Source organism: Sitophilus oryzae, unplaced genomic scaffold (assembly GCF_002938485.1).
Source record: "Sitophilus oryzae breed Bouriz unplaced genomic scaffold, Soryzae_2.0 scaffold_1297_pilon_pilon, whole genome shotgun sequence".
Classification (NCBI taxonomy): Eukaryota; Metazoa; Arthropoda; class Insecta; order Coleoptera; family Curculionidae; genus Sitophilus; species Sitophilus oryzae.
In genome coordinates, this window is record NW_022145945.1 from 10120641 (window position 1) to 10145721 (window position 25081).

The 25081-nt window shown below is 32.3% G+C and overlaps 2 protein-coding genes across 2 annotated transcripts in view; one reads left to right on the plus strand and one right to left on the minus strand.

Moving 5' to 3' along the window:
* Positions 1-17429, minus strand: part of LOC115874743 — a 38687-nt gene extending 21258 nt beyond the window's left edge. The window contains exon 1 of the mRNA XM_030890018.1: positions 17043-17429. The gene's annotated coding sequence lies outside the window, so the exon portion shown is untranslated. The remainder of the gene's footprint in view (positions 1-17042) is intronic.
* A 6660-nt stretch (positions 17430-24089) lies between these two features.
* LOC115874479 (activity-regulated cytoskeleton associated protein 2-like) lies at positions 24090-24518 on the plus strand. Its single transcript, XM_030889628.1, has one exon. The coding sequence runs from the start codon at positions 24090-24092 to the stop codon at positions 24516-24518; it is 429 nt and encodes a 142-aa protein (XP_030745488.1).
* The last annotated feature ends 563 nt before the right edge of the window (positions 24519-25081 follow it).

The window sequence follows — 25081 nt, forward strand, 5'->3', positions numbered from 1 at the left end:
GTTGAAACAATTCTTTATTTACTGGGAACGATTTTAATAATAAATGACGTCATATGCACGTATTAACCGACGTCAATTTCTATTAAACAATAATTATTGTTTCTCTGACGAATAGTGCTATATTTAGTATGGCACTTTACTAGTAGTTTCAATAATTTGTTTAAAAATAAGACATAAAAAATTGCCATTTTTATATTATGAACTTGATTAGTATATGATGCTTTCATTACTGTTCAGTCTTCAAGGATCTAGAATGGAATTATATTTGTACGTTGCATTTACAAACAGCTGACGTCAGAGCAGAGGTAGTATTAGCTTGAAAATTCCTTTGCGATTAATAGTATGTATAGCTATGAAAAACAAAAACATATTTTCATCACTGAAAAAGTCATGTCGATATATTTAGCCAATGGTTAATTGAATAGTAAATTACAGAATTAAATAAAAGTTAATAATATAATACAATAATTAAATATTGTAATTGATTTTCACTATTTTATTTTACATGAATTTATTTTTTGGTAATCATACAAATTGATGTTTATTCTAATTCGATTTAACTCGTTACACGTATAGAGGTCTCTATAGAGGTCAATAAAATTGGTTTATTTTTGTATTTGCTGGTGCAATCTTATCACTGTTTGCAGTAAAACCAGCTACAGCTGTTTCTTTACTAACACCATCTGTTTATTATCGTTCAAAGGCTTCAAAGTGGCTTGGTGTGATCTAATTTTCTTTGTAATTTTGTTGTATAACTTCCTCAGAAAAAAATTAAACCTACAAGAGCTTTGAAATGATATTTTTCGATACAATAATTATGTTTTTGTTTAGATATCAACTTACCATACGATCGAAAAAAAAAACGACGTCAAAGACGGCTGGGGAATGACAATCGATGGTAATTTCGGGTCAAGCTCGAGGCGCCATTACTTGAAATGACTTATTTGCAAATGGTGTAGTTAAAAAAATCGAGTTAAAACAATTTTTTGGAAATAGATTTGTGCCTGGAAATGTTCTATTCTTTTTAATCTTTCTATAATGTGTCTATAGATCGCTCTATACTCTATAGAGATTTACCTCGCCAAAATTGTCACCGATTGTTATTCCTCAGCCGTCCATGACGCTGTTTTTTTTCGATCATACAGTATACAATATTCTGCAAATTTTTTCAGTAGTTATTTAGACGTTTCTCTATTTACTTATTTCTCTGATACATTTATTATCGTTCAAAGGTAAAGTGGTTTAAAAGTGATCGAACTTTTTCCGATTAGTCATTTGTGGATTACAATTAGATTTCCTTTGTTATTTTGTGGGATAAACAAAGTGTTCCGGAAATGCATTCGTTGCGAAATGTTTAGCTTGGGGGCTAATTTTCTCAAGTGACTTATATGTTATAACACGCGAGTACCATACAAAATTTTATCCAACAGCAGAACTGTTTCATGACCAATCTCTAAAGTATAGTTGATTTAAAAGGATCTACCAGTTCTACTTTCATTGTTGCGAATTAATAAATTATCAGGGTGCGTTTATGTTACTATGCAACATATATATCTGCTGAAAATAATAAATAGCACTGACATAGACGTCATTTAGTTAAATCGTGATTTTTTAACGATAAAATAGTGAATTATCAACCAGCAAGTCAGATTTTAAAGAAAAATGATTCAGGAAGATCTTCCGCAAGAAATTATTAACCAGGCAGAGGCGGCTACAGCACAAATACTGCCAGAAAAGTCTCGTGGCGTATATGATAGGGTCAAGATAGCACCACAATAGCACACTAGTTTGTTATAATTTCAAAAACTCACGCGTGTGTTATTATTTTTTTTATATGCATGTATACATGTTAGTAATGTAATAATTAGTGACTGTTGGATAAAACAATTAATTTTTCAACGATACTGATAGAAATATCTGAATTAAGTATCCCGGCTTCTCTAAATATCGTGGAAGTTACAAATTTTTGTAACAATAATTGTAAATGTTTTTCAATTTTGATTCTATAATATAAAAAATTTAATAAATTTCAACCAATTAATACAGTATTAAATTCGCCCGGAAATCGAATATTCGAGGCCAATTACAGAAAAAGGTTTTTTTTCTGAATCTATACTTATTACCTAGAATAATTAATTATTAAGTATACATTTATTTTCTATTCGGAAAAGTTAGTTATTCAAAAGCAGGTCTAGAAAATAAGGAAATGAGGATTGATGACATTCCCCATATAATTTTACATAGAAAACGACAGCGATCTTCAATTCGAAGCCATCTCCGACGCCGTTTTTTTTTTATATCTGAACAAAAAAACGTTTATATCGAACCCAATTTATTAACGAAGGTGTAAACAAAAAGAGAAACTCGATATAACAGAAAAATAACTCCTAATATTTAATTAAGCTAATCAATTATTTACATTATCTACGTTCGTTGTTAAATATTATTATCACGTTATTCGCAACAATGTTAATATATTATACCTTTAGTAGGTACACTATAGATAACAAATTCGGCTAAATAGGTAGGTACGTGAACTCTATTATGGTACAGATTAGGGGGGGGGGGATATAATCAGCACCAGCTAGGTTTTAAGTAAGCTTACATTATTTTTTTCTATTTAACTATTTTTCTAGATTGTTAGATATTTCTTTATGGAGAATTAGCAATTAGCTAAACATATTTAACTCTGCTAAAGTTAGATGTAAAATTACAGATTTTTATTTCATATGTCGTATTGAAAATTAATTCTTAAGTTAGAAAAAAGTAGCCAAACAAAGAATAACAATTATTGATGGCTTATTATTAATTATTGATGGATATATGAAGACTAAACGGGAGAAACATGTCTATTTTAATCTCGATTTTAATTGAAGCCGAGAAAAATGCAATTTAGTGTTAGAATAGTATCCCCATTCGTTAAGTTCTAAAGAAATATATTATATTCGGTTGAATAATTAGAAAAATATATATACTACCAATTCTAAATTATTATTCTACAAGATTCTGAAATACCGAAATAAAAATGTGAAAATGCAAAACAAAACAGAGGAAAACCAGGAAGGTCCAATTTTTTTATAGGAAGAAAATTAATATTTAAGTAGGTTTTTATTAGAATACATAAATTTACAAAAAGTAAACATTTAAAGAACAGTGTTTTTTTCTACTGGTAAATTTCGAAAAAAAATCACATTTTACAGCTATACATAAACAGTTTTTCTCAAAATAAAAACAAAACCGGTTAATAGGTTACTTTGCGTAACATAACCTGGAATACATACCATATATGTAATAATAATAACTGCAAGATGCTTGTCGTCTATGCGTAAGGACATCTCTGGTTTTTAGCATTTACCTGTTTCCCTTGTATGGCAAACTAACCAAGCTGTAATATCTCTGGGACTAAAGGTACGCGCACACTGACCAGCGCCGCACGAATCGCACTTTTTTTTTCTTGTCGCGCACACTGAGCCGTACCGAACGCGCTGCATTATTCGCTATTTTGTTTCTTTTTGCCCCTACAACACCCGAACAACTACTACAACTTTACCAATCGAATTTTTCATCAGTCGCTTCCAGAGTCCTGTCTGCGGTGATAAGCAGTGACGTCAGCAGCACTAGCTGCATTTATCGAAAATCATTCTGGCCCAACAATGCTGGCCGCATTTCCGTCGATGCGATTCGTGCGCCTCTGGCTAGTGTGCGCACCTTCATTGAAAGTAACACAAACAATATTTTTCTTCGGTCGATGCGGCGCGTGCGGCTCTGGTCAGTGTGCGCATACCTTGTGTATTACTGCTTTCTTGGATGGCCTATAGAGTTGTGTCGCTATCTTAATTTCTGTAAAAATGTGACATATCTGGTTTTTCCAGTCTAGTCTTCAACTGTATTATAATATATGTGCTTGTATTTAAGTATCAATTTTTAACAAGTCTTAATCTCAAATTGTAATAAATTCATTTGAACGACCACTCATACAGCGTTTTTTTCGACCATATTATTATGTTTCATTAAGGACGTATTCACAGGTAAAAAATTATTTCTAACCATTTTAAAAAGCTTCCGAACACACGCCTCATTTATTACCCTGAATAAAATTTTAATGTTATTAAATCACATTTTTTATGCTTTCACAAGGTAAGGTAAGGTATATTTATAATTAGTATGCTATTACTTTCAAAATACGTGTTTTTTTTTTGGTTATACGGTTAGGAAAATTCATTGTTTACACGTAGATAATGAATAACAGAAAAAGTTTGGTTTATTTAAAATACAATGAACAACTTACGAAACAATCATGCAAAATTACAAGACCGTAAAATGTGGAATAACACACTGAGATTTTTTCAATACAAAAATAAATTCATAGGAGATTTTCTACTGTAAAAGATCAGTAAAATTCTTTAAATTATTTTAGAGTATTTGTATCATATTTTTCCTTCAATATTAAAGATAAAGAATTCAGGCATATATAAGTCGAAGAATTTTCAAAATAGTAAAAAAAAAACACAATAAAAAATATTGGTATAAATAAAAACTACTTGAAAATCTAGTTAGTTTCTATAAAAAAAATTGTAACCAATTGGCACCTACCCCAGTATCCTTCAGGGAGAAATCTACGCTATCGAAAGATGCGTACAATTAGGTAGAAACTAGCTGGTGAGGTAGCTGCACTGCAGCAAAATGCACTACAATCCCTCATCGTGCATGGCGATCACGTGTGCCTTAAAGCTGGGCACATATTCGTACAGTGCAAAAAGAGTACATGAAAATACTTTCTTGAAAAAATGCGCTTTAGCTTACAACGTGTTTTGATTACTTTGGTTAGGTATGTTTTGGTTTGGTTTAGTTTGTTGGTTCATTTTTGTTTATTTTCGGTTTTTTTTCTCTGTACGGTATTAACTACAGTCTAAATTACAGTATCTACTACGTTAAGTTCATACGTTTAGCAAAGTTTCCCGCGGCGCACCTTTTTCGTCCTGCCCGATGAGGGATTGGAGTACACTTTGATGCAGTGCAATTTCTAACTGGTCGAGACGAGCAATCGCTGTCACATAGGAGGCATTGTAAATGTGCCAACCGTTCATGCCATAAACTTTGGTACGGCTGTGGAGCCGTCTCAGATACTGGCTTCTGTCAAAGCCCCGAGACTGTATGATGAGTTATAACGCGTTATAACTCAAAAAAGGGGAACACACAATAGATCTGTAAGGTCGCGGTGATTAATCCCCATCCTAAACCTTCTACATCCCAAGCAGCATTTGGACGTCGGGACAACGTTGTGTCACGCGACCAAACGTCGGGGCGCAACGTCGGCACAACCTCGTGCCAACCCTAGTCTGCACTAGTTTGGAGAATAATTTTTGGGTCGAAACGACGTTGGATACCGACGTTGGCTAGAAGCCTAATTTAGTACAAACTGCAACGTTGTTTAAAATCCTAATTCACAGAAATACAAAACTAACATGGCGTCTAAGTCGCGTTTTATCCTAAATTGGGATAATTATAGTAAATCATAAAAATATTATTTTTATGATTTAGTTTGAGACATATGTCAGATGGCAGTGAAGGAAAACAAAACAAAGTATTTAAGTGTGGAGGATGTTTGAAGATCATAATTATTGAAACACTTTAACCGACTCTGTAACTCGTTACCCAAGGCAAAAAAGTTAAACGCAAACAACTTTATTGATAAATGTATTGTTTCTACTTTGAAAAATACTAATGGGCCTTAAAATTAAAGATGTTTTAAAAATTTTCTTGAATTTTTTTTAGTAAAATGAGAATAATTTATTCACAGTCGAAAAAATTGTTTCCGCGTGTTTTTTAGGGTCAAATATTTCAAGTTAATGTATTCAAAAAGCAGGAATTGCTATTTTAGGAACGAAATATTTTCTTATTTCAACATGGCGGCTTTCACTTTGTTGTTTTGGAGATTAAGATGGAGTAGTTCGAGTAGTCGCATACTGGACTAATAAAGTCGCAGTTCGGCCTTAACATGTAGTATACTAGTCGCAAGATTGCCTAATTTAATCATCCTAGAGTATAGCTTGTGCCGCCCTCTATAATCTAAATAAACGAGGGAGTGGATAAACATCGGTAATATATGTCGATGTATATTTAAATTTAGTTTTATATGTACCTTTCTTATGTCCCATTTTAATTAAGTTTTTTTTTATAAAAACAAAAACAGCACTGAACTGTCTGACTGAACAGAACAATGAAGTGAAAATTTAAGATTTAAGGTTATGGTTCAATACAGTTGAAAAAAGGTAGTGACTCGACGTCCTACCAACGTAAGAATAAGGAAATCTAAACAACGTTGGAATTAGTAAAACAGACGACGTTTGCATAACGTTGGAATAGGTCCTGAAACTGACGTCGGAAAACTCTATATTGTCCAACGTTGTAACTACGTTGTCCGAATCACCTAAAGATCACTTAAGCAAAAAAGGTTACATGATAACGTTTATTCGACGTCGCAGAAGCTTCTACTTTGCTGTAGTACTAGTCCAACGTCGGCACAACGTTATAAAAACGTTTAAATTTATTTTAATACCCAAGGTAGGGAGCTAACTATTTTTTGTAACTAATCCAACGTTGTGTTTAGTAAACATGTGGTCGCAAGTCGTGAAAATGCTACTTGGGATTCTACATAAAAAACAGTAACGACATATTATAATAAAATAAAATTAAATCGTTAACTCAGTGATTTTTTGTGTAAAAACTAAAGTAATTTTTAATGTATATTGATATTCAGAGCATTCCTATTTTTGTAATGTGTAAATTTATTGCTTAAATTGCTTCATATTATTTTTCCACAAAAGAACCAAAAAACACATTTTCGCCATACATTTTTTATCTCTTCATTTGTGATTAGCATATTTTTATAAATTTAATGATGCTTTTCAATGAATAATATCTATCTATAAGTTCTATCTCGATTTAAACATATTTTATATAAAACAAACCGCAAAATATATTAATATTTGATTCTAAAAAAACAGTTTAGGCATATTTTACGTATTCTGAAAAACTAGGCCAGCTGAGATACGATACGATACGTTTTTTTACTATAAAATACTTAAAACCATCAAATATTTAACAACGCCTGTAATATAACAGGACATATGTTAGAACTTGCCAATATGATTGATTTGAAATGAAGTTGACATAATTACTTATTATTTGTTCCAGAAGGCTTGCATTGGTAAGTTGAAGTGGTTAAAAATAAGGTATTTACTTATACTCTGGTATAATGGCATACGTGATAGAGAAACAATGTAATTTTCTATACCTCGTTAACAATGTAACATACATAAATCTGATACAGTTTTCCGTATTTCCGTGTCTACGTTTTTTCTTTATTCTTTGTATTTTTTTGCTTCCGACGACGGAAAGAGACAAACTTTCCGAAACTCTAAGCATTTTTTTGTTTAGGCAAATTTGTATATCTGTCAACCTAACTTCTGACAATTAGTTTCCGGTTGGATTAACGCAGAAGTGTTTACAAAAAATAACTATTTTATTTTGTAGATTTTCTTGCAGTGGCGAAATACTCATATAGGATTTTATGGAGAGACATAAACTTTATTATTATTATTATTAGGTCTTATAGGTCATCTGAAATTTCAATTAGGCCTATCACCTCTATATTACTGGTATGGAGCAGGAGCAGTCAAAAATTAATAAATTTCTTCAAAAAGTTAACAAATAAGTGAGTGGGGTGGTGGTAGTCGACTTTTCAACCAGATACTATACCTATGTATCATTTTGATTATCTCTGTTAACTCTTTACTCAAAAATATGTCCATATTAAGTAAATCAAATTTTGTTTTTCGATAAACTCGCATCCTGTGAGAAATGATCGAAAATATATAGGATATGTTTTTAGAATGATATACATATATCTATATCTATACTAATATATAAAATCCTTAAGTGACTGACATACTGATTAATCACGATCCTGCTCAAACTACTCAACGTAAGAAGCTTAATTTTGGCATACAGGTTCATTCTAGGGTGTAGAGGTTCGATAAGAAGGGATTTTTCGAAATTCCAGTTCTAAGGGGGTGAAACCACCCCTCAAATATTACAATGTTTTTTTATTTAAAAAACGGTCAAGTTTCCGAAAAAACGCTTAAATATACAGGATGTTTCGAAAAATCCGGTCATTGATTAATCACGATCCTGCTTAAAGCGCTTGACGTTAAAAGCTCATTTTTGGAAAACAGATTGACTTTAGGGTGTAGAGGTTCGATAAGAAGGGATTTTTCGAAACTTGAATTCTATAAGGGGGTAAAAAAAAGAAACTATCCCTCAAATATTACAATATTTTTTTATTTAAAAACCGCTGTTCTTAAACACGTATATTTTATTTTGTTGTTTTACATATTTTAAGATTTTTTTATAAATTTATACAGGGTGCTTCATAAAATATGACCATTGAGTAATCACGATTCTGCTTAAACTGCTTGGCGTTTAAAGCTGATTTTTAGCAAACGGAATGACTGTAGGGTGCAGAGGATCGATAAGGAAGGGTTTCTCGAATCTCAAATTCCAAGAGGGTGAAAACGCCCCTCAAATATTACAATATTTGTTATTTATAAAACGGTTATTCTTTCGGGAAAACGCTTGGACAAGCATAATTTATTTGGTTTTTTTACATATTTTGAAATTTTTTAAAAAATCATACAGGGTGTTCCAAAAAGTTGGGTAATTTCTTAACCACGATTCTGCTTAAACTGCTTGACGTAGACAGCTTATATATAAAAGTTATATAATAATATCGCCATATTGTTTTCTCATGCTGACATAAATGTGAGAAAATTTTATCCAGTTTGTATGTTAATGGAAATTCTTGCTTTGCTTTATCACCACCATTACAAATGATTAATTCGACGCGAACGAAGTCGCTGGTACACGCTAGTACATATATAATTATGATACGATTTTAGAAAATATCATCCGAGCCGTAAATTTGGTGCACTAAATAAAAAGAAATAAATGTCACAGATACATTTGTTTCTATATTTTTAAATTTTTATTACACTAAATATGCATACAAAATGCTTAGACGACTATTATTACGATTATTACCTATATGACACACAGCGAACTCATGTCACCAATGCTCACTGGTCGAATATTCAACCACTTACGTTAACTTTTCGGGCCAATTCGACCAAAGTTTAGATATGGTTGATTAAATAGTCAAAGGGCGCATAGAAATAAGCATAGCAAACAAACTGGGCCATAATACACTTCCACGCGACTGAATAGTCAGTGAAATCAACCTATAAAGGGAAATTAGAGAAAACTCAGATTAAATCTAAATCAAATTTATCTGGTTTAAAAAATTAATAAACATCAAATTTAGGTATTTAATTTTCAGTTTGTTTTGACGCTAGTGATAACAGCCGATCTTATCGTATCTACAGTTAATTTTTCGATTTATTATAAAGTTTTAAAAAAGTTGATTTTTTATTTAAATCACACAATAAAAAATTACTTGATTTAAATCATGCCAACTCTGGTTCATAGATTTGGAAGCGTTTGTCAATATTCTCTTTATATTTTTTAAACTTTTCAAAACCAAATTTCTATTTTACAATATTAACATTATTTTATTAGATGATTTTCTTGGTTATTGCTAATTGGCACGGCGTTATGACGTCATTTACGAGTTGGTGTAAGGAAAAGTATTTTTATTTTGCAATTGTGCCTAGTCTAGATATCCTTGAGAATCGACCAGGTGTAATTTTAACACACACGCATATAGTGGAAAGAAACAATAAAGAAACAGTAATAAACAGTTTCTTCGAGTACTGAATTTATTTGGTTTGAACAAACTTAAATTACGATAATAATTTTGTGACATTTCTAACTGATAAATATACCGAGGTATGATCTTTTAGAACGTAATAAACTTGTTTACGATTCTATCTTATTTTTCTTTTACTACTTAGTTCTTTGGGAAATTTTCAAGAATTCATTAAAATTATATTACATTCACTTCCTAGTGAAGTTTAAGGCGTATTCAATTTATTTAGTTTGTCTGTGGAACATGACCCAGGTCAAATATTAGTTTATTTAATTTTTTGAAGTCACTTTTTTTAAATTAATGCTTATACGGTGGTCTAATTTTTAATTGTTATGCAGGGTGGTCCGAATTGTGTTCGGCATATTTCGGCAGCATATTCTGATAAGTAAGAAAACTATTTCCGAACAATAGTGTATTGTTTTATTAGGAATAATCCTTTTTGACGAGGCTGTACCACTAAATTTTAACTAGTGCTGTACGTTACAGGGAGGCACAAAAAGTATTTTTTACTCCGAATAGAACATACTATTTTTTTTCAAACTTTACAAATAATTATTTACCTTGTACCTAATAATACCTTGTAAGTAATTATACCGTATGACAATCATCGACATTTCCCATATAAATTTACATATAAAATGACAGCGATCTTTATTTCATAACCATCGCTGACGCCGTTTTTTTAATCATACGGTATATCGAGCAAAAATTTGTACACTCGTTGAATTTGACACTTAATATCAATCAATATTAAAATGTATCTATCAATCTCTATAACAGATTTAATAAAAAAAAATGATTTTTTTTATTAAAAAAACAACCCTAAAAGAAACATTGCTTACTCACTCCTCTAGTTAATTATGGTCCTAAATACGTCACAATGTGACAATACATAAATATTTTTATCGCAAATAACGTAAAATATGTTCTACTTTATGTTATTGATAAGCAGACTAAATATAGGGAGACTATTAAATCAAAATTAGTGCTATATAAAGCCCCTGGTTTTACTAGGGTAAACATACATATACTATATAGTACGTTTATTATTGAATACAATAATTAAATTTAAAAAAAAAATTGACATTCATTCATTGCATGGTCAACGATATCTAAATTGCACACATTCGCACAGTAATCGACACAGTCTGCCTTTTAAGATACCCAAGTAGCATCTATCTGACTTCGAACTAAATCTGACCTGAAGCGACGTCAGACTTTGTGCAAATTTAGGTCGGGTGCTGGTGATACGACCGGTGACGTCGCTTTCCAATTAAAAGCGACGTCGTTGGATCCGAGTCGGTAAATCCAACGATCTGCGACATACAAAATAACAACGTACCATTTTTATCAATTTCCCAACGTCGTTCCCACGTTGGCTTGCACGACGTACATATACTTGAACTAGCCCGACGTCTACCCGTTGTCCGAATAGGATACGTCTCACTGATAATCCCTAAAGTAACGTCCAATTATATTTTGTTGTATTTTATGTTCATATTTATAACCTAATTTACGTATCTCTATTTACGTCCGTAAATACAACCCATTAAGTAGCATTTGCAGCCTAATGAACATCATGAACATAACCTAATAAAAAGTTTTTGTAAACAAACTTAATTTTTTTTATTATGCCTAAAAAACACTAAAAAGGCATTTAGACATTCATCTACATTTTACAGAAAGAGGTCGAGGCTTTTGCAAAATAATAATAGTAGTAGTGATATCTTGCCTTCACCCACGAATGTTTTTTATCCGGAAGAGATGCTGTATTACACTGGTGCATCTTAATTTCATTTTTAAGCTTAGGAAACCAGCAGACTCCATCCCCCTCCCACATGAGAGGTACTGGTTCCAATTCTTTTAAATTTTGTATATATACTATCATAAAAATGTGGCTGTCCATTTTTTAAGGAGAAAACAAAAACTAAAATATAGTTGCACAAATCCACAAATCACTGATACGCAAAGTGAGGTTACGTGGCGTACGTTGGAATTATATACGTCATAATACGATTGCCGATCGTCCGGTTTGATGACTTCGGTCGTGTGAGACGACTTATGTTGGAGACCCGGTCGGAATTGGTATATTGGTAGTTCATATTAAGTCGGACACAGAAATCCGCCATTCTTAACAAGTATCCGATTGTCAGCCATTTTAAAATCGTTTTTTGTTTTTAAAATTTATATTCACATTCCGATTTCTAGTAGAATAATATTGATAAGGTTGATTTTGGGGGGAACCAGAGTACAATTTTATGATTAAAGCAGCTAGAAAATAAAAAAAATATTTTGCGAGTTACTTTTTTATAGATATTTTTATTTCATAAATCTACCTAATTTTGAAGGCGTTGTTTTCCGGAGTATTTTAATCAGATATATCAAAAAAGTGACTTCCGTTGACAAAACTGATGTCTGGATTAATGATTCAGAATTATAATAATATGAAATTAGGTAGGCACTTATAGTTATATTCGAGGAGTTATTATGAATCCATTTGTAATTAGGTAGTTTGGTTAGGTTTTTATGTATTCTTGGTAGCGAATATGAAACCAAAAGTAACGTAAGTGCTTAGCGACAAATTTTAAGTGACTAAAATCCAACGTAATATGACGTTGGTAATTGGTAGAATTACATTCCCTATTAGGTCAGATACCGACGTCGAGGCGACCCGAATCTGTATTCCCCATTTAGGTGCAAATACGGGTCGTCAGGCAGTCGAACCGACGTTGGTACCCGATGTCGGGTTTATTGAACGCGACGTATATCCGACGTTAGATAACGTCCAAATGCTACTTGGGTATTATGTAGATATTCTGCGACTTTTATTTTTAAAATATTCACTTAAATATTTTTTTTCAAACGTCACAAAAGTATTAATTTTTGCGATGTGATTGACAATATAACAATGTCATTTTAACGCTTAGGCGTAAAAGTTAAGCGCTTTTACGTCTACGCTTGGTCCTACGCCTACGTGGGAGACAAAAGCGCGCAATTCGGGCGGTGCGAACGACGCGTATTTATCAAATAACGTTTTTTTACGAAGCTGTACTAGGTAGGAGAGTCGCGCGACTGAAGCGGCATCGCAAGCAATTTAAGTATGTTGCGCTAGTCGCGCTCATCGCCCTCTGTTGTCGCACGCGTCGCTTGCTCGCTTTTGTCTCCCACGCTCCCACGTAGGATGAAGCCTAAGGATAAAAATAGGAAAATATGTTATTAAATCTCGCAACAAAAAATATCATTTACTCCCAATAAAACAATATACTATTATCTCTTTCAAGTATAGTTAACATGACTTTTTACTTTTTACTGCTTAGTTAGCATGACTATTTTGAGCATCGATTTTGAAAAAAAATAGAAGAAATCGATTTATTTTAAAATGCCAGAAATTATTTCATTATTTATCTAAAAAATAATTAGAAAATAACAATCTCATTGATAACATATTTAAAAAATATTATTCTTTGAAAAAATATCATTTTAAAATATAATTAAAAATATGGACACATATTTATATCTCTGGTGTAAACAGGATTTCATTCATGAGACATTTACAATGTGATTTAATCGGTTTAATTATATTTTAAAAAGTCTATTGCCTTATTAATGTACCTATAAAAGAAAACAAGGACTTACGTTATTATCATTATTATCTTTCCTTTTTTACACACACCTAAATAAATGATTTTTATAAGTGTGTCAGTTCCAAAATAAAGTGTGTCAGTATGAATCACAGTAGAAATTATTTAAAATTTAACAAACGAATAACTTTATTAGTTACTTACTCTTAATTAATAAATATTAAAATATAAATATATGATACCTACAAAAGATAACACTTTGGTTAACACTGAAAAATCTTAAAAACTGGCCTTCAATAACTTAACGAACGACGCTCTAAAATGAATAAGTATATATTATCAACAAATATTGACATCTACCGGCTGCGTCCCGAAAGTGGCTCACCCCTATAAATTTTTTATTTTTTTAGATAAAAAAACGAGATTTGCTATATTAGTGTATGACATAAACTAGGAGTGATTGACGTATTCAGTTGTTTTTGGTCACTTCCTGTTTTACTGTAAATGACTACAACTATTGATTTTTAAATGACACTCTCGGATTTTTTTTTACTTTATTCGATAGAAAATTGCACTCCGAATAAAATGACATATTATATGTCAACTTTTGACATTCTCGTATATGGTTTATTTGAAATTGTAACATGCAGTTCATAACAACAATCTGACTCGAAATACCAAGTGTGTGGTATCAAATTATTCGTAAAAAATTCTTTTTACAAATAATATGCGTAAGATTTGTTGTTCAGTTTGATAAAAGTGAGATATGATTAAAAATACGATTTGGGCACCTTTTAACCGGCCAGAACAAGACACGAAAAACATTAGACGACCAAATCTATTTTTCCAAGGCTGCTTGATTAAAAATTACTGTTTTTTTTAACCTAGATTGAAATTTAAAATACGATTTTTTAAAGCGAAAATGTCAAAAGTTGACATATGACATGTCATTCTATTCAGAGGGTCATCTCATCAAATAAAGTAGAAATATACCGAGGGTCCCATTTAAAAATCAAAAGTTAGAGTCATTTCCGGTGAAACAGGAAGTGACTATAAACAATTAAATACGTCAATCAATCTGTTTTTTTTATTTTATCTGAAAAAATAAAAATGTTATAAGCCACTTTTGAGACGCACTGGTATATTTGACTTTTATAATTAAATAAAAACAGGGCAACAAATCTAGGTGTGTCAATATAGAATAATATAGATCAAGTTAATAATTTCACAATTTATATCAACAATCAGAGAAAAGTATGAGTAATTTTATTTAGACTTTTGTTACTGATAATTTTTTTTTATTTTATATTAGATTTACTTTGTCTTATTTAAATTTTGTCATTTATCTGAAAATATTTTTACAATCTTGTGTAGAAAACCGCAAAATTTCTGAAAAAAGTACCTGAATAGCACCTGTAAAATAATATTATTGAACCAAAAATACGTTAACATTCCGTTTTTTTTCTCTAGATACATGACGAAAGTTTCGCAAGAATAATATTTATGATAAATAGTCCTTAAAAGTACATATTGTGTTTATTGCAATACTTATTTACAGTTATCATGTTAATTATAAGCTATTTATAAATAATTACAAATAACTAATGTATATGTTGAATTAATTAACAGTAATATACATATCTGCGAAAACAAAAAAATGATTACGACGTACCATTGGTTAATTGAAAAAGAAAAAGAGAATGTTTTAAGTTTTACAGAATGTTGTTATAGAAAGTATATTCACTTATACATTCTATAATATAGTTATCGACATGTAATGCTTCTTTAGATTATAATATAGACATTCGACATTCAAAAATTGACAGAATTACAATTTCTTGTGAATTAAAACGACTCTGTCATGGATCCTCTTGTTGGAGAGACTTTATTTAAGTTGTAACATACACAGAATTCACTTTCATGTGCATAAATAAAAAGGAAAAATACAAAGCAAATCAACAAATGACGACATAAATTGATAGATTGTAAAAGGAAACGTTAAAATTGTAACATTATTTTAAAAAATATTTATTGGAATTATCTGACTTCTGCTATTCGTTGAAATAATCCATTTATCTAGGTGATTTCTCGGGTGATTTATATTTGTTATTTTCAGATTTTGCGTTATAGTTTTACAGAGACAAGTAAACTGAATGATCTAATGGTATTAATACAATAAAGCTTTACAGGTACATATTTTTGAGTTTGTTTTAATAATGGAACGGAAAATATCAAGAATTGAATATCGCATTTTACTTCTTATATTACTTCTTTCATTCTACAAGAATTTTTGACTAAGGGACTATTATGTGAATGATTCTTTGGTACAGATCTGTACAGTCAAAAAAATCAAAAATCACTCTCTTCATTCGGTTGTTATATATTTCATTCTCGGAGACTGCCACGACTTTAAGGATTTTTTACCTAAGGATACAAAGGATTTTTTACCTATAGGTATATTTTTTGAAGAAAATAAGACATTTTACATTACTTATCCTTCTTTCACTCATAACAACGAAGACCGTTATTCAACTGATTTCCTGGAGTTTCTTTTTGGACCTAACCAAACCAAAACAAACAAAAAACATTTGTTTGAAAAAATTTTAATAAGTTATTTTAATCTTTCATTATCGTAAAATACATTTCTCAGTTTTAATTATTTATGTATCGGTTGATGATGCTAACAAGTAGTGATGGGCATTGGGCAAATGACGACTCGAAATGGGCAAGGAAGACTCTTACGATTCGTTCATTTGAACAAACTACACATTTTGCAAATGACAGTATAAATATCTATTTTTTTGTAAGTAAAATTCACATCGCTTGCTTTTAAAAAAATCAATAGCAACCAAAGCCACCTAGTGATATTAAAAAATAATATTATCAAGTAATGATAGTTGAAAAAATTGCAAATTGTTGGTGGCAAGTTCATTTCGCTCTTAAAAATTAACCAAGGCATGTGTTGACATGAGTCAAATAAGAAAATGCTCAGGAGACATGGTTCTGATCGAAAAATAATGTTTTAGGAAAAATAATTCAGGAAATTATTACACAGGGTGTTTTAAAGTTAAGGTAAAAAACAACCCTTCAATTAACCCTGTATAGGCATGTGTTGACATGAGTCAAATAAGAAAATGCTCAGGAGACATGGTTCTGATCGAAAAATAATGTTTTAGAAAAAGGAACTCACGAAATTATTGCTCAGGGTGTTTTAAATTTAAGGTAAAAAACAACCATTCAATTAACCCTGTATAGTCAGCCAAATACTAAAGTTTATGAAAAAAACTGAGTTTATGAAGTAAAGTTGATAGATTTATATTCAGTTTGCTAAAAAAAATCATGAAAATAGTGTTAAAAACAATATTAACACTTTAAAATAGACGAAAAAATGCCCCGTTGCGCTTTTTTTGCATCTGAGGTACAAAGCTTTTCGATTTTGGCGTTCTTCAATTTCTCAGAAAAGTCCAAACCAAAGAAAACATTGAAATTAAAATTGGCGTAATTGTAGTAACTAGATATTTACCTATGTATGTATATGACATTAATAACAAGTTCCTCTTTACGCAGAATGGAAACCATAAAAAAATATATATACCTAATTCCACCTTATTTGAACATATTTAATTAATACGCACCGTTATACAAATATTCCTTTCTCTCGCATTCGAATCCACAAACTGAAAAATTCCAAACAAGTCAGGTCCGGCTTGAAATAATCCAAAACGCACAGCCGATCTCGAAAAAACGCACGAAACGAATCAACAAATCGCACCGGCTTCTCGCCAAGGAAAATAGTCCGAGTCGGTCGCCTTTTAATAATAATGGAAAAAAGATGTTAAAAGTCGTCAAGGACGCACGCCTGCGATCGGATCGAGAAACGCGCACTCCAACTGGAAGCAAAGCGGGCCGAACCGACCCGTTGCCGCTGTGCCTAGCGCTTACGCTTCTCCTAATCGCACGGTGAACCGTTGCCTGGCGTGTGCGCGCGCGAGAACAAGCTACGCTCCGCGCCCGACCAAAGCAAAACAAATACTGTGAAAATATTGTTCGTTTTTAAGTTAACTGACCTGTCGCCGTCGCAGGAGACGTCGCGCGCGACGCAGGCGGCGTCGATTTAACATAACGGCGTATATCTCCGAAGCGATAAGGAGAGGGCTGTGGGGAGGCCATCGTTTTTTTCGGTGTTCCGAATAGCGTAGGTCGGAATTAGGCGACCTGCGATGCATAAGCGACTTTTAGTCGGTATTAGATAGATTGCTAGACAGATGAAAATACTGAATTTGTAAGAAAAATATCACTTAAGTCGGGACTCTATTAGGCTACACGCTACGCTATCCCACGTGAACTCACGTGTTGCGACGTGGGAAAGGGTGTACACATGAGACCTGGGACAGACGATACACGTGTGATAGCGTGGGATGGCGAGGAGTGGCGTGTTGCCTAGTGTGTATGCAATACATGTAATTAAATGGAGAAACATAAGCACAGATCTTCATGACGTGGGGTGGTATGGCGTGGCGTGTTGGCTAATGGGATCCCGGCATCACGCTTCGTCCTACGTGGACGACAAAAGCGCGCGATACAACCGCCCCACGATACAACCGAGGCGCGACGCGATATTATCAAAAGACGTTTCCTTATGAACAATGAATACTTCCTAATGAAACTGATGAGCTCTGTTATCTATCCTTAGCGTACGGCCACAGTACGCCGGCTTCCCTCTTCTCGCTTTATCGCGGCAGACTAGCGGTGAAAAATAGAGGAACTGCATGAAAGTGTCCTGCATCGCTGACGCAGGACGAAGTCATAAGAAAACATAACGTCGCGTCGGTCGTATCGCCCATATCGTACGCTTTTCTCGCCCACGTAGGACGAAGCGTTAAGCCGGGACCCCATTAGGCCATACGCCACGCTATTCCATGTGGGTTCACGTGAGCCCACTTGTTGCGACGCCGACGCGACGTGGGAAAGAGTGTACATCTGGAGATGGGGCTGACGAATCGCCCATCACACGTGTGATAGCGTGGAATGGTGTGGGATGGCGTGGGGTGGCGTGGAGTGGCGTGTTGCCTAGTGTGTATAAAAAATGTCTATACCTATGTGGCGGAATCATCTCTTCAAAAAAATTCTATATGGGTATTTCGCCACTACAAGAAAATCTACCAAATAAAATATTTTTTTTTGTAAACACTTCTGCGTTAATCTAAACGTAAACTACTTCTCAGAAGTTAGGTTTACAGATAAACAAATTTGCCTAACGAATAAAAAAGTGCTTAACGTTTCGGAAAGCTTATCTCTTTCCGTCGTCTGTCGGAAGCAAAAAAAATACAAAGAATAAAAAAAAAACTATATAAAATATTTAAATTCAACTATTCGAGAACACTTTAGTTTTTAAAGCAGATACGTCTACAAAAACCGTTAAATAAACTTTCCGAAACGTTAAGCATTTTTTTGTTCGTTAGGCAAATTTTTATATCTGTAAAGCTAACTTCTGACAAGTAGTTTCCGTTTGGATGAACGCCCCCCCCCCCACAAGTGTTTACAAAAAATAACTTATTTTATTTTGTAGATTTTCTTGCAGTGGCGAAATACCCATATAGGACTTTCTAGTGTATGGAAACAAATACGCACAGATCTTCATGACGTGGCGTGTTGGGTAGTGGGTTCCCGGCATTAACATTTTACACTTGTTTGTTTTATTAGCATCGAAGTATATGACTTTAAAAAGTTAATTAATGTTTTTAATGATGTATTAAATGATTTCAAAGACACTAGAATGAAAAATGGAAAAATAGGAATAATGAAAAAAAGTCGTAATATAATTTCGTACAAAATTGCTTTTTCAAACTCTGTCGGTGATGCCATACAATAGCAATAAATATAGCTAAACGAACACACTCTGGATATTTCACTTACAGAGGAAATTTTAGTTTAATGCGGATGGTTGGCTATTGAAAGCCTAATTACAAAATGATAGTGACGTTGAAGAATAGGGTACAAAATAACTTTTCAAACATCTCGGAACATATTTAAATTTCCATCATTGTAATAGGATGCAAAATAATGTAACATTATTTACTGAGATTGATGTTTTGAGGCGTATCAATTTCATAACATTGTATAATAGTATAAGTTAATATTCAAAACTAGAGCTGACTACCGATTTAATTATCGACCTTCTATAGCCCGAACAGTCGTGGTGAATGTTTTTGAGTACTTACAACAAGATTGGGGGTATTTGAAAAATTGTTAAAATTAGCTGATAAAATTGTCTATTATATTATTACAGTGGTGTTTTACTATCTATATTATTTTTGAATGCGTCATACAAATTTGCAATTTCTAAATAACTGAAAAAATATCTATTGGACTATTATTATCCTGATGAAAACTGAGACAGAAAATCATATATTTACAGGGTGGTCCGAATTGTATTTGAGAAACTTCGGCAGCATATATTCAGTAGATAAATAAAAAAGTTTGTAGAAATGTTCATATGTCATAAAATGCTTAGTTTCGGAGATACAGGGTGTGGAATTTTCATTTTTGTTTCGATTTTTCCAAATCATTTCTGAACTATCGTCGATATTTTGGATTAATTCGTGTCTGGGAGTTTTTTGACATGAGAAATTTGATTTTGATGTCAATAGTTCTCCTACTTATAGAGGGCGCCACCTACATATTTTTTAACCGGTTTGAAGAGTAATAACTTTTCGTCGGAACTGTTTTATCATATTTTTTTCGAAGAAAAATTTAAAAAAATAATGAGTTCTCAAATTTATATAGTCATTAACATTATTTCGGTCATATAACTATCCATTCAACATATTTTTTTTGTCAGTAATGACATGTATAGACTATTTCGATTCTAAATATCTTGAGAACGGTAGCCCGTAGCGATTTTTACCAAGAGATATTTTTTACGGTAGTTTTATACAGTCATGGACGAAAAGTCTTCTTTAAAACAGTTAAAACAGATGTAGGTGGAGCCCCCTAGAAGTAGGTAGGTCATATTGACATCGAAATCAAATTTCTCATGTCAAAAAGCCACCAGACACCAATTTTTATTCAAATATCGACTAGTGCGGAAATTATTTGGAAAACACCGAAATAAAAATGAAACATCTCCGAAACAAAGCATTTTATATCATGGAACACAACTTATTGTAGTTTATTTTTATACCTAATAAGAATATTTTGATAAGTTCAGTGGACTCTACTATCTTTGATATGACAGAGCATCTCGTCAGGAAACATAAACGTTAAAAATATATAATGATGTGTCGAAAACCAGAAAAGGTACTCTCTGTTTACGTAACTATACAAAAGACCAAAGTTTACAGAATATATACTATTCTCTATTTATTCTGTAAACTTTGGTATAACCGAAATGGGCCCCAACTCGACTGTCGTATTTTTTTACCTGCTTGGGATTCCATGCAATTATTGTTCCGTTGATAGGTATCAAAAGAAATTTTAAAATAAAGGTGGTCTAAAACTATTTTATGTTACGAGAATCCTGTTGCATTTCAAACGTTATACGTATAATATTTCTCAGTAACTAGAAGTCAACATATATATTGTCTTTAAGATATTTAAGGTCTTTAAGGTTTCGTACCTCAAAATGAAAAACGGAATCCTTATAGACTTTGTTCTCTGTCCTCTGTCCGTTCGTCTGTTTATCTCGGGAACAGTCCCTGGAAGTTGTGAGAAAATAAAATTTCCAAGTTAACCTGCTGTTGCTGACGACCTTGAAAGAAAACTCGAAATTTGGCACCCATATACGAACATAAACATTTCCAATGTTAAAAAGATACGGCCGTTTATGACGCAAAGAAGACATATATTTCGACACTCTCAAAGGAATCAAAATTTATAGGGTATTTTTCGTTGACCTAGAACTATGAAATTTGGCCATCCATATGTATATTTTTCAGAAAGACTAGGCATATTATAAAACGGCTGGCCTTTTAAACAAAAGAAGGAAACTTTATACAGAGCCTATCTGTTTTACAGTCGCTTTGCAAAATGCCTAATGAGAATTAGGCAAATTAAACAATGATGATATTTGCTGTACGTTCCTGCAAAAAGGTCGCTTGTTTTCAGACAATCTTCAAAATCCTTAATGAACACTAGTCATATTGCACAAAACATTTTACGCGGTGTTGGTATAACTAATCTAAATTTAAACAACGCCATTTCTTGAACTTCTCTTTCAAAATTAGAAAATAATGATACAAAATAATGGTAATTCTGTTAATGAGAGTATGGTTAAGGACGATTGTTATAAAGATCTAAATTAATTTTATTCTAAAAGTTCCACAAAGCAGCAGCCCTAGACACAGGATCGAATTCTAGAGTACAATACAGGCAGTCCTCGATTTACGTCGTTTCGTGTTACGTCGTTTCGACTTACGTCGAACAAATTTTTGTCACTATTCCTCAAAGTTACGTCCCACTGTTTCGAGTTACGTCATTTTTGGAAAAGAACGATCCAAATTTTAAAAGAAGTTTGGACATAAACAATAAAATTTTAGTAACATACAAGCAGGGTTGACAAATCCTCATAATGAAAAAGCGGGACAGTGTTGATCATTATTTAATTAGCAACTATTACGACTTTTGACGACACCCACAATAAAAGTTCCAACCAAAAAAATAAATATATAATTTCTAAATATGTTTACTTTACTCTCTGGTATTTCTGTAGTTGTCATATTAGTATAGGTATTATATTTACTATTATGGATAGTTAAAAAAAAAATTTGATTAGATAATTAAAAAGCCGGGACTGTAAAAATACTCGCCCTAATTTGTTTTTCATAAAAAAATACTTTTTTATATTTTTGTTTGATTTTTCGTTTCTTTTTGTTTCTTGTATTATTAATAAGTTTAACTACATACACAATACACTGTTTCTCATACCTCAATTATTTAAAAATACAATAATATTGATATACAGGGTGTTTCAAAACAAATGCGAAAAACTTCAGGGGGTGATTCCTTGTTCAAAATAAAGGGTAGTTTGGTTCATAAACGTTGGGTCAAAAGTCAACCATTAGGGAGATATCGCGGTTCAAAGATGGCGGAAAAATAATGTTCTTATTTTTTATCTTGAAAACGAAAAGAGATAGACTAATGAAATTTTATGGAAGCATTACTGTTATGAAAACACACTTTCTGGTAATTTTTTCACTTTTTTAAAATGAGTGGAAGGGGTTGAAATAAACTACCCCTATCATTCTTGTTAACGAAATTTAAAGAAAAATCTTATCAAACACATGCAAATGCTAATAATAATAATTTGGATAGTTTAGTTTGTTTAGAAACTTTTTTATCTCTTGTGTTCTTTTGATAAAACTCAATGATTTGAAATTAAAAAATAAAATGTAAAGCATTACATGTCAGGACAAAGAACATTTTTAGATTAAGAATCTAGTGATAATAACGATAATAATAATCATCTAGATAATAACGTATTGCAGTAGAGTAATGTCAAATAAAATAATATTAGGAACATCCTAAAAAGTAATAGCGGCCGACTAGATTTTTTCCTAAAAAAAATTACAGCTGCCCACTAGATTCTTTATCTAAAAATGTTTTTTGTCCTGACATGTAATGCTTTACATTTTATTTTTTAATTTCAAATCATTGAGTTTTATCAAAAGAACACAAGAGATAAAAAAGTTTCTAAATAAACTAAACTATCCAAATTATTATTTGATAAGATTTTTCTTTAAATTTCGTTAACAAGAATGATAGGGGTAGTTTATTTCAACCCCTTCCACTCATTTTAAAAAAGTGAAAAAATTACCAGAAAGTGTGTTTTCATAACAGTAATGCTTCCATAAAATTTCATTAGTCTATCTCTTTTCGTTTTCAAGATAAAAAATAAAAACATTATTTTTCCGCCATCTTTGTACCGCGATATCTCCCTAATGGTTGACTTTTGACCCAACGTTTATAAAGCAAACTACCCTTTATTTTGAACAAGGAATCACCCCCTGAAGTTTTTCGCATTTGTTTTGAAACACCCTGTATACAAACGCACATTTCTTTGTTTCATTGTATTTTTATCTTACAAAAGTACCTAACTTCTCCATTTTCTATAGGATCTTATGACAAAATAAGATTCGACTTAAGTCGTTTCGATTTAAGGCGCTATTTTGAAGAACCTTACCTGCCGTAAGTACGAGGACTGCCTGTAATTAAATGAGATGTTGTAACCGACCATCGCTACAATATCGAAACTGGCGATAGTGCCCATCCCTAACGGATGACAGAAGGGATTTGACATTAGACATTATTATACGTTTTCCCACAAAAATCTAATTTTCTTACTTTACTTTGTTTAAATCAGTTAAATAAAAGTCAGGTTTAATTAACAAGTAAAACAAGTGCTTTATTTGTTTAATGGTCGAACTACAAACCTTAGAGGTAAAAATCAACAAAAAGAATCTACGACCGAAGCTCAGTAAATCCTTTACACCTCAGAGTTTCCCGTCATAGTGGCGCATCCAACGTGTAGCCTCAAGAAAATTGTAGTTGAGATCAAACAGAGAACAATAAGAAGAAAGCATTTCGTGAAAACTTCAAGTAAGAAGATTTTTTTTAAGCATTAAGTGAATTTCAATTGATCGAGCATCCACTTCATTTAATATTTCGTCTCTTAACGACAAAACATGAATCAAGATAACGTAGAAATTGGTATTCAACAAATCGTTATGACCCCAGAGATGTTACAGCAACTTATACAAGGAATGACCTTGAGTCCGAACGTTAATGTCCAAAACCTTGAAAGAGGAAATTTTGCCAAATGTAGTGCACGTTATAACGGTGAACAAGGCACCGACGTTAATGCTTTTATCGATTCTATTCTTGTATACAAAGACTGCGTAAACATATCAGAAGAAAATGCTCTTAAGGGTTTACCAATGTTACTGGAACATAAAGCTGGAATTTGGTGGCAGGGTGTTAAAGAAAGTATCAGTTTTTTTGATGCAGCGATTGAAGCTTTAAGATGTGCTTTTGGACATGAAATACCTCCATACCAAATATATAGAGAATTGTTTTCCAACGAACAAAAAGAATATGAGACCTTTTTTACGTAAAAAACTTCGTAGATGTATAATTTTTTACCTAATATGTAGTTTTATACAGGTAGGGACGAAAAGTTATTACTCTTCAAACCAGTTAAAAATATGTAGGTTGCGTCCTCTACAAATAGGAGTTATAATAATAATAATAATAATAGCTCCCGTATATAGCGTTTAACGCCTTGGGAGTAGCAAGGTACAGCTTGCCATACTAGAGCCTTTCGGTATACAAGGAAGGTAATGTGGCTAGCACTACGCTTCAACCGCCTATTATTACCTCAGGATTGTGAATCCCAAGTACTTTTAAGGCTGAGTCGACCTAGGTACTCGAACTATTTTTATTTTAATAAAAATAGTCGGCTGATGAAATGCCGGGTGTGGGATTCGAACCCACTACCTTCAGATTGGTAGACGAGAGCCTGTACCTCTACGCCACCGGGCACCTCAAATAGGAGTTATATTGACATCAAAATCAAATTTGTCACGTCAAAAAACTCCAAGACACCAATTTTCATCCAAATATTGACGTTACCTACTTAAAATTATTTGGAAAAAACCGAAACAAAAATGAAACTTCT